At 41.0% G+C, this 11326-nt stretch overlaps 1 protein-coding gene across 11 annotated transcripts in view; it reads left to right on the top strand.

The window, feature by feature from the left end:
• Positions 1-5706, top strand: part of adgrb2 (adhesion G protein-coupled receptor B2) — a 286386-nt gene extending 280680 nt beyond the window's left edge. For 9 of the 11 annotated variants that reach the window (XM_074686141.1, XM_074686147.1, XM_074686151.1 and 6 more), the window contains one exon: positions 1534-5706. In XM_074686141.1, coding sequence (XP_074542242.1) covers positions 1534-1710 — 177 coding nt within the window. In that variant the 3' untranslated portion in view covers positions 1711-5706. The remainder of the gene's footprint in view (positions 1-1533) is intronic. The other 2 variants (XR_012599510.1, XM_074686149.1) reach the window with 2 other exon arrangements.
• The last annotated feature ends 5620 nt before the right edge of the window (positions 5707-11326 follow it).

Here is an 11326-nt window from a genome sequence, read left to right on the forward strand (position 1 = left end):
CAGGTTAGAAGCAGGACGTCAGGACTGAGTGGCTCACTCAGGTTGCTTTGAGCATGCAAGGTTTTTGGGCCCAAACTTCAAGTTGATCTAGTTGTGGCTTGGTTTGAAGAGAGTTGTTGAAAGATATAATTCAAGCAGAATATAAACAGAAATTTACAAAAAGGAGCTCTACTAATGTAAGATGCAGAATGGTTGGTGCTTGAGTGCAAGAGTCCTGTATGGGTCCAATTTTCAAGCTCCGTCCCGCCCCGACCCGGGGACGTACAAACCCGCACCCGAACCGCAAACCCACGCATCAGCCCGATTAGTACCCCAACCCGATCCGACCTGTGAAACACAACCTGCAGCCTGACCCTTAACCTTATTTAAAGTAATAAATTTGGGTCATATTGTCTGAAAATTGAACGGTATATCACCATAGTTCAGATGCCAGTGAGTAAACAACGCACCTGAATGAAGCAACTCTTCCAATAAAAGCCTGACTTCAGCTCCATCATCAACCCTCTGTGATCTTCTCACATGCAACTATAAAATCACTCATTTTTTACATTTAATGCTTTAAAACTTTTAATCTCTTAAAGGACCTTTACATGTGTAATAGTAGACTTACTTTCTGTCCAGACTTAAGCGAAGCTCAGCAGGTACGAGCCGTGATCATGTCACAACCATGGATGTATTATAAGAACTGGACAGCATGGCCCAGCCTTCCACCATGTTACGGATTTACGGATGAGGTCCATGTTTTTTTACAGTCTATATGGTCACAGCCTTACAACCAGCTTACAACTTACATTTTTATTTTTTTGTATTTATTATCATTTTATATTAATTTTAATGTGTCAAACTAAAACCCGCGACCCGACCTGCATGTTATTTTTTCCACCCAGATCCGAACCTGTGGAAAAAAAAGTTTTTAAAAACCACCCGCAAATCAGCTGTTTTTGGGGTAAGGGTATCTGACCCAGTGCAGGACTCTGCTTGAGTGTAGCTCTTTATTTAATGGGCAGGTAATGAACCAAGAAGGACAACGCCAAATCAGGCAAATTGTCTTTTTTGGGACTATGGTGGACTATGGATGTAGACTAAAAACTTTACTGAACAAGTGTAAGTTAGGTTAAAAGACTACAACAGATTTCTGATTAAAGCTTGGACTTTGAGGATGCATTGACCATTATAAACATTTGAGGTCGAGTAACAATGTGAAAAACAGAGTAGAAGTCACATTGTAGGTAACAAAGATCCCTGGGTTAATAAAAAAACAACAAAACACTGTTTGGAGAGGGCTCTGGTTTGATAAATTACACTTTGCAGTTTTCATCATGTTGAGAGTTGAGGTACTGGGTACTTTAGGCTGTCTGGTTATCTGGATTTCCATGAGGTTGGTCTTTTTATTAAGACTGATGTTGGGAACAGCCTCAAACTAAGAGCAGACCTGAGCAGAACTGGTATTTTCTTTTGCAGGTTATCCCCGTGCCTTCATTGCAGTCAGTTTGTCCTTATATCCCCCCTTTCCTTGTCCTCCTTTCTCATCAGGACAAGTCCACCCCGGAGGACCAGAGCTCCTGGGACAGCTTCAAGACCATGACCCCCGAGCTGTCCATTGTGCCTGGGGAGCAGAAGGACCGGATGGAGCTGCACAATAAGAACTGGGACTCCTCCTCTGCTAACACACCCGACTCGTCTGAAGGAGACTTCCAGACTGAAGTGTGAACATACACAGACGAGGACACGCTCACTTGAATACACACACATGCTCATGCTGAGATCCAGATGCACACTGAGATACTGAACTTCTGAAAAGCTATACATACGTACATGATTTTCCCGCAAAGATCTCACACACAACGCTCCCTGTCTCCTGCAACGTGCTCTGTCGGATCCCATCCTCTATTTGTTTACTGCTGCAGTGGACAGACATGGAAAGAAGACTGTTCTACTCTATATTTTCGCAAAGACTATTGAAAAGAAAGAACAGGAGCTTGACACGTCTGTGAATGAGAATAATTTTTAAATGAACTAAAAAAAAGAAAAAACTATGAAAAACTTATTTCTGAAAGAAAATTGTCTTGATTTTATTCTGGAGAAAAAAAAAGAAAATCTCTTTCAATTGTTTGATGATTTCGAGGGCGGGGGAGAAAAAGAAGAATATTTCTGCACCGTTCAGTTCCTTTTATAGCAAAGGGAAAAAAATCTCACTGAGGTTTCTCACACTGGTAGCCCCCCTAGGTGCCCTGCTTTCATTTATATCCTTTTCCCCTTTTTAACAGGTGACGGAAACATCTTTTTTTTTTTTTCTTTTTTTTTTTTTGGTAACCTCCATCTGTTTCTTCCTGTTGTTGTGGATGGTTGGGGATGGAGGACTTGGAAGGAGCTGATCACTGATATGTGCCATCCTCTCTTCTTTTTTTATGATTTTTGTTCAACATCCCATCCTTCCATTCCTTTCACGTCCTCTCTGTCAACATTACATTCCTCTTTTTATGTATTTTTTTACAGTTTAGTTGAAAAATGTCCCCCCTTTGGTCGGAAACTTTGATTGAAAAAATAATACGATTGAGAGAAATAACAGAGTTGTGTTTTATGGTCTTACTGTTCAAAAGGAATCAATTTATTTTCAAACTGGTTTGGATTGTGCTTGTGCTGCTGCCTTGTTATTTTTATTTTTTTAATATTTCTCTTCTTTTCAATTTTTACGCGCGAATTAACCCATGCCGAACTTTTAAAAAGCATAATTTAGAGCTCACGTGGCACAAAAAGCAACACTGCTCTCCAAAGGGCCGTATGCTGTGCGTTATCTGCCCTTGAGGGAAAAACGGATATTGATTGTCATGCAGATTTCAACGTCCTCTTTCTTCCTACTGCTTGGAGATAAGCCTTTAAAGATTGCTCCATCTGAATCCATCTCAGCCATTGCCAATCATAGTAATACCATAAAACGGGAATATCTCAGTCATTTTCAGCACAGATGGAACCCGTGCTAGTTCTGCTTAGCATCTCTTATCCGACCAAAGCGCTAACTTATACAGCTTAGAGTGAAGACTTGATCAGTTAAGCTCATGACTTCCCCTTCAGCAGTTTCAGAAGAGATATTTTAACCTTCCCCTGACCTGTGGAGGCTTTCGCAGACAGTTATGTTAGAAAATTAACACCACATTAGCGATGGTCTTGCTTTTCTTCCAACTAAATTATCCATCTCTGTTGCCAACTGCACCATTCCAATATCATGAGAGATGCACAAAATCTTGCTGTTCCCGTTTAGTCAGAAGTAAAAAATTCTCACAGATTTCACACTGCAAAAATCTGAAATCTTATTAAGTGTTTTTTTTTTGTTTGTTTGTTTTTAATTTTCAGTATGAGCCACATTCACCTGACCAGTCCAGAAAAAAATGTCTCATTTCAAGTTATGTAAAGACAAAAGTGAGGTCTGAGTTGTTTGTAACAAGAAAAAAAAAACATCTACAAACAAGAGAAATTTACTCAAAAATTTGCTTAAAACCATAGACTGTAAAAAAAATAAATGGACGTCCGCTTGCTCGGCTCGAAGTGAGGTCTCCACAAAAACTGCTCCCCCTGGTGGTTGGCTGCAGTATAGGTTAAAAAATACAGCTTTCCAGCCATTCCAGATGGGCTGTGGTTTAAACTTTAAAAAATAATTACACCTCATAGAAATGTTTCTCACATCCGATTGTTGTGGTGGTTTGAAGATATTATTTGGCTGTCTTGTATCCAAGTCCTCTTTTTTTCTGAAAAGTTTTGTTTTCATTAGTTATACAAGGTTAAAAACAAGGCTTTATGTAACGTTTAACAATGATTGACAGCTGCCGTTCTTGTGTATTTTTTTCGGGGATTGTAAAACATGTCAGGAGGTAGAGTCAGGAAGTGGTTAGACTCTCAAAAGAAAAAAAAAAAAAAACTATTATTTTTGTCACCCAGCTCCACTCAGATTCTCCCAGAATCCCTCATTGTCTCATAGTGCGCAGACTCAGGCTCCAAACTGCTGTAATGGCTGCGCCTGTGACGGGGGAATTTTGTCTTCAAAACCGTACAATGAGAAATGGCGGAGCCACCCTGTCCACTCTATATACAGTCTATGCTTAAAACTAGAATGATATCTTAATACACTTTTGAAAAAAACAAACAAAAGAACGCTTGATAAGATTTCAGTTTAGCCCATAACATCTGAAATTTGGAGGTAAATCTAGAGATACAGAAGAAGCCTCAAAGGTTATGATGGTACAAGGTGGAAAAGTTGAAGAAAAAACTGAGAAAAGGACAAAAATGTTTTGCGCCTTAGATGACATTCAGCATCCCAGCTTCAGTCTCTGAAAGAGGATATCAACATTTCATGTGTTGCTATATTAGCCGCTCAGTCCTCCAAACAGTCAGAAAAGAGTGTCAGAGTGCAGGATGAATTCAATAGACATCTTGACGTGTTCGCCGACTTTCAGAGCAGCTCCCATTAATCTAACAGCCCTGAGATGGAGATGAGAGACAATTTAGAGGAAAAGAAGTACATGAGAAACTTGTAGCCAAGCAAAAAGATCCCAAAATATATATAATGAGAAAGCTAGAGGCAGGCAGAGATGCAGATTAAGGAGGCGAGTGCTCAAAACAGTAATTATCCGGGGATGGCGATTTGTCCTGACATTTTCAGATGCAGCCCTCAAACCATCTGTTTAAAGATCCCTAATGTGGTGCTAGTGCAGCACAGCGCAGATGGTTGAGACAAGAGTGCGGCCCTGCTAACCTTTCAAGCTAATCAGCTGATAGACAAACCCTACAGCTTGCTCCTTACTCAGAGGAGGAGGAGGAAGAGGAGTGAGGGAGGTGCAGGCCCCTGTGTCGCAAAGCGAAGGTCACATTTAACCAGACCTTATGTAAGAATCAGGATGGTATGGTATAGCGTGTGTGCACAGAGCAGGGCAGAGCTACACGGTTACAGTCCATGTGGTGTAGCAGACGGAAACATCAGTCTCAGGGGGAACAGATTTGACCTTTGCATCAACAAATTACATTTAAGTGACTGTTCCTGAGAGTAAACTGAATTCTTCAGAGACTTTTACCCATGCTAACGTAAAAATGAAGCCAACTGAAAGACAACAAAAAAGAAAATAATGAATTTTAGAATGAAAACAGCACAGCTTGACTTGTTTGTCTTATTTTTGACACCACACACAAACATTACAACGGGTTCCACTTCAGTGAGAGCTGATCTTTAAGTTTCCATCTGCAGCAACGGTAAGTGAGATGTGACTGATCTTCTGAATGTGCCACCAGAACTAAGGATCATCTTTCCATCCTTACAGTTTCCCTCCTTTTTTCTTTGAATTAACCTCTGTATGATGCAGAAGCTAACACATGATGGTCTGAATATGTTTTGTCGTCCTTTTTCCTGTGTGTGTGTGTGTGTGTGTGTATGTTGAAAGCCCACCAAGCTGCGAAGTTCGTGAAGAGATATGAAACAAAGACGGATGCTAAATTGAATGCCCTCTATGCGTACGTTCATGTCCCCTCTTTAGCTTTCGATGCTAACGTGTTAGCTTACTGCTACAACCATCCAACATTCCAGTTGATTTACTACTGAAGACCCCCTCCTTTTTCCTTTTGTCCCTCATTTTTGTTCTTTTTTATACATAAGATTGTACAAAGTAGTCCTCTAATGTTTTCATAGTGTCTTTTTTATATGAAAATAAATTTTCAAATTGATCTCACCGTCTCATCTGTGTGTTCAAGCTGCTTCAAGGGCGTCTGAGAACAACTGTGCTGGTTTTTTGATGTGCAGTGCTCTCACAATCCCATGTTTTCATAATATCAGTCTGGGTGCTGGGCATGACAAACTCTGTTACCCAGAAGCACTGAAGCTTAACTGTGACCAATCCGAGGCCCCGCTGGTCTGTCTGAAAATGTGAGAGAAGAAGCTCTGTGGGTTTGAAGTTATGTTGCACTGGAATAACCAAAGGGGGAAATGTCAATTCAAAGTGATTATTTCATTAAAAATGTATAAACTTTGAGCGATATTTATGCTAATAATAATCCTATTCAAAAATGGAATTTCCCAAAAATGGTTTTCTTACGCAACATGGTGGAAATATTCACAGTGGACTGTGGCTGAAATAGTCTGGATGTCTGTGCTGGAGTGAAGAAACATAAGGGGGTGACACTGTGCGCATGCCTCAGCCACTCTATATTTGCCCAAAGGGGCTTGTGGGTAATTAAGTGTGGGTGAGTCCTTCCATCGGAGCTGCCATCTCTCCCCCTGGAGAAACGCCACCGACTGTAAGTTTTCCGAGGGGGGTGAGGGGGACCAGCAAGAGGTCAGAGGGGGAGGAAAATACAAAAACAAGCCTGAATGTTTGGTGACAGAGTAAAAGCAGGGAAGGACTTCTCACATCACCTCTAGCAGTGGAGTCACAGTGATTGCACTGCCTCTTGGTTATTTTTCCCAGAGCTTTGTGGGTAATTAAGTTGTGCTGCTGGTGTGTCACAAGTAACTGCAGGCGAGACCATGCTGACAAATAAAACACGGGGACAGAGTGAGAAGTGGACAGACATGAGCTGGAAGTGGAGCTGAGAATTTTTATCTTGACTGAGGCTGTGTCCACCAGGAATGTTTTGTCAGCACCGCCTTCTGCTTGATCTTCATGATAAAGACAAGACACGCCATTGCGTGTTGCTGACAGTACGGGGAGATGAGAGTGTGTTAGCGCTCCAAACAGCGAGTCCTGAAAGTTTAATCAAGCTGAGTCACACAAAAGAGCAATTCATATAGTGCCATCACAGCCTTTAAACAGTGACTAGGCAAGAAAACAGGCCGTGAACTTTTTATTCATAGAAAAACTAATAACACCAGAATATCTTTCTTTTTGTTTGGTTCCTTCTGCAGCAAGCAATTATTGCTGTGGTATTTTGCTACACCGAGGGATCACTGCACAAAGGACTTGTCAGTACTAGCATATACAAACAAGCAGACAGAAAAAGAAATGGGCTCTATTATTAGTTTTATAAACTCACACATAAGACTGCAGAAGCAGTTGTTCTCTTTACAATGATACTTATAGTCTGTGCAACAAATGTGAAACTCAAATTATTACTAACTGCAGCAGCTTTACTTTATTTTTGTTCTTTTGATGTGATGAATGTTTTTTTTTTTTTTTTTTTAAAGTACTCACTGACTCACAGATTACCTGTCAGGAGGTGTAATCCTGTCAGATCTTTGGTAAGCACTCAACTTGAGGAAAACCTGAGGGTAAAAATGTTATAGCTCCTCTGCCACAGTAGGATATCAACTATAGTCATCTTTTTAACCTCCATCAATAAACCTTACCAGCTACAGGATCAAAAAGGAAACTGGCCCGTTAAACATTCCTCTCCAGTCAAGAGTTCAGGTGTCATATGACCAGGTTGAATAGGAGGATTCACAGCCTATGAGACAAAACGCTGGTTAAAAAAAATACTCCAGACAGCACAAAAGACTGGTGGGTTTTAAATATTTTGCCTTATTCTTTTGCAGTGGTTCTCCAACTTTTTTAGTGATGTATCCCCCAGGATTTGTATTTTTTTTTTTAGATTCAATTATCCCCCAACAAGCCCAAAGCAGTTTTGGTTGAAAAAAATACATAAAACACAACACTGTACAATTAGTGCCTATTGGATAAAGTACTCAGTTTAAGAACTTAGACTTAAATTGGATTCAAACACTGATTGAATAAATTTGTTTTAAAGGTATTTTGCTTGATTCCTATTTTTTGGAATAAACATTTTTGAATCTTGTGCCCTGGGAGTGCCCTCGCATACCCCCATTCAAGAACCACTGTTCTGTTCATTATAGTGTATTTAGATGAGATGTAGACCTTTGGCTTTTGACTTCTCTTTTGAAGCCCTGACTTTTGTGTCATCACTCTGGCAGCCGTAACTCTCCAAAACGTAGCCTGAGGGCACCGAAACTTCTAAGGTGCGTCCATGAGGTCCCTAGGAGCGTCCCCAGTGGGTTTTCTCAGTGGGTAAAAGCAGCATGCAACACTCTTGTTAGTGTTCACTTAAGGCTGGCTTGAAGGGCCAATAGTCCATTCACGCCTATGGTGATATTTCCATTATTAGAACAAAATGTAACATGCCTGATTCAAATAACAGATCTGATGCAAATACTACAGTCATGTGTCTGTGACTGAACCTTAGGTTGATTCAGCATTTCCAGGGTCTATCCATCACAACGCTTTACAGCACCTCTCACTAAGTCTATATCTGAGTTTTATACATTCTATGTGTAGTTTGGCCAAGCAGTAACATTGCATGCTCTATGTTCAGAGTCTATAGTTTCAAAACTTAAAACCAGTTTTGACTCAGTCCTATACTTCATGTCATCACCAAATCTTTCCTCCCAGTTCCCTGCTCTATTCACTGTCCGATTCCACAGATAAAAGCATAAAGGTGCACTTTACAAAATTAAAGATTAAAATCCAAGCTCTGATCGAATCTAGAAATAACAGCTGGTCTAAAAGTATGAGGCCAATGTGAAAGTTCTTCAAGATTCCACTCATGGCTGACTGCAGAAACACCAGACACCACATACATACCAAGCCAAAAAGCCACAGAAGAAACATGTTTATAGCCTGGTTCAAAACTGATTTAGGTCTGTGTAGCTCTTTCTTTCTTACCTCCCTCAAAGCTGGTTTGTGCCTGACTTAGTACCAGTTCTTTGTGTTTCCACAGACAAAGCAACAGCTCCAGGCGCTAAAAACTGGTGATTAGCAAGCACCAACTGTTTGCTACATCAGGGGCTGGGGGCGAGGTTACCTCCAGCAACGATTAGAGGTGGAAAACAGACATTTTTGAAAGAAAAGCTGTCGAGCCAGTCATCTCATGTTTTGTGGGTGTTTCCTCATTCAAAACCTAAAATATAGGCTAAATTAAAGCAACAATGCATTACCCTTCATATAGATCAGGTCTAAACCTTGTTCTTTTATTTAACAGACTAAATAGCTACATGTTAATTATCTGATTTACACAATGGGATGTCATTTCTCTCACTCTCTGTATCAGGCACAACAGAAGTCCAACCAAGCAGCAACCTCTGGTCTGAACTTATGAGATAATGTGTAAGTACTAAAATCTGCAGTTCCTGGAGTGTCCACCAAACGCTGGCCTCAAAAGTACCAGAAGTCACACACACACACCAAGCCAAAAGAAAGAAAAAAATTCACAGTAGAAATAGACATATTTAAAGCCTAGTACAAAAAAACGTCTCCCCTCTGAATTGCTTGTCTTACTATAGGCACACACCGTACAGGGGGGGATTTTATTTCTTACTCTGCAGTTTAGGAGATATTAAGATCACCAGCTCACCCAATCAGAGGCACAGCTCAGCTCATTTCCAATATGGTCACACCAGCAAATTTACCTTAGAAATCTGTCTCAGAAACAGATGGGGTAAAGGGTTCTGCCCAGATGCTTTCACACACACTTACTCAAAGATGAGCACACTCCACATAGCAGACGGAGAGTCAGGAAAAATATTGTCACAACCATCACAAGAAACCCAGGTCAAAAAACCTCTAGCTTTTTAAAACACTCAGTGCCAGCTCTGTGTTGCCGTCCCCAATGAGTTCTGCATTTCTTGTATGGCACCAGCTTGTCAGCTACAAAGCACTGTATTAGAAACAAACCAGTAAGATCATGGCTATTTCACTCATAAATTATATCGTCTTTGGTTGCAACTGAAAAAGACACTGACGAGCATGCAGGTTTACTTGTGTCTTTACTGATGAAACTGAAAGCTCCACACATTTAAAACTCAAGACATATGACAATAAAATGCATTATTTGTTAAAGTTTAACCCAAAATATTAGACTCTAAGATGTAACAGGTGCAGGTTTAGCTCAGTCTGTAGACCAGGCTCTTTGTTGCTGTCTCTGTTGGTAAAGCCCTCGTCACATGGGGCCTGGGTTCATTTCTGACCCTTTGTTCTTCTTCTTCTTTTTTTTTTTTTGAAACATGCCATCCCCTCTTCTCTTTCCAATTTTCTTGTCTCACTTCAGCCGTGCGACCCAATAATTGCAGGGGCCAAAAAGGTAATCTCTGAAATTAAAATTTAAAATTGTTCTGCGTCTAGAAATCACACATCACATTTTGAATCTGATCGTACCCTTTATTTCCAATTAAAACATACTGGACACTTTGGCAACAGACAGGCTAAAACATTTTCTGTGGAAGATGATGAGAAAATCTAAGTAGTTGTTTTACATAAAAGCTTTGAACAACAAGGCTGAACAGATATTCCAGCTGAGGGAATGAGAAGATGAAGAGTCAGAGTGACTGTTGCTGACAAACAAAGTCAAAAGAAAATCAAAACAAACACTAGAGGGAGCATAAACCAAACATCCATGTATTACTTGGGAATTTGGGAGAACTGACAGTGTGAAGCACCTTGAGAATGTGCAGCAACCCGTGAGTGGCATGACAAGTCTCACTTTGACACTCCATTAAAAAGTGAAGGTGTGCAGGGAATGCAAGGAGGAGTTTTTTTTTAATCCTGAGACAGCGAACAGTGGAAATCCATTGTGCTAATGGTCGCAGCATGTCTAGCTGTCCCTCCTCACTGGCTGACAGATGGTTTTGTCCCACAGGCTCCGGTGCCATGCTGCTCAGAGAGGACACTGAGAATGAGGCAGACTGACGGATCAGAAGGAAGGAAGGAGTTGAAGAGGCCACGGGAAGCGCTGATGAAAGTAAAAATTAGACTCTGAGAACGACTCTGTGAACTTTCCCGTTCAGATTTGATGAGAAAGAGGAGGATCAGCATGCAAACCGAGACTCCCAAAACTTCTTAACAAGCCTTTTGGACCACGCCACAGACATATTTTTCTGATGTTGACTGAACAGTTTATTCTCATCTGTGCTGTTATGGATCAGATCCCTGAATGCTTGGCAGTTCCAACATGGAGTTTTGGCCCAGATCTTTGGTGCTGATGGCGCTGCCAGACTACTCCTCTGAGACTGCCTTTCCACAGTATCGTTAGATGGCTGTCCATATGAAATGCCCTCCGTGTATCCCATCCAAATTCTGGCCCTGCTAATCCACTGAGTGTCTCAGTCCCCATCAGACAGACCGGGATAAAACACAAGTGGTCTTTGACACTTTGAGGGGGATTCATTCAGAGCTGAGGTAAAGGACTCATTGAAGCTTCGTTTGGCTGCTCACAGCTCTTTCCACAAAGCACTCTTCACATATCATGGCAACCTACATTTACTCAGGATGAATTGCCTCTCCATGTTGCCAAGGGCTTCTCAAAACAGTGGCATAATTTAGAGGTAGGCTTAGGCTAATGC

This window comes from Halichoeres trimaculatus, unplaced genomic scaffold, assembly GCF_033239565.1.
Source record: "Halichoeres trimaculatus isolate MK-OKI-2021-1 unplaced genomic scaffold, fHalTri1.1 fHalTri1_scaffold_14, whole genome shotgun sequence".
Taxonomy (NCBI): Eukaryota; Metazoa; Chordata; class Actinopteri; order Labriformes; family Labridae; genus Halichoeres; species Halichoeres trimaculatus.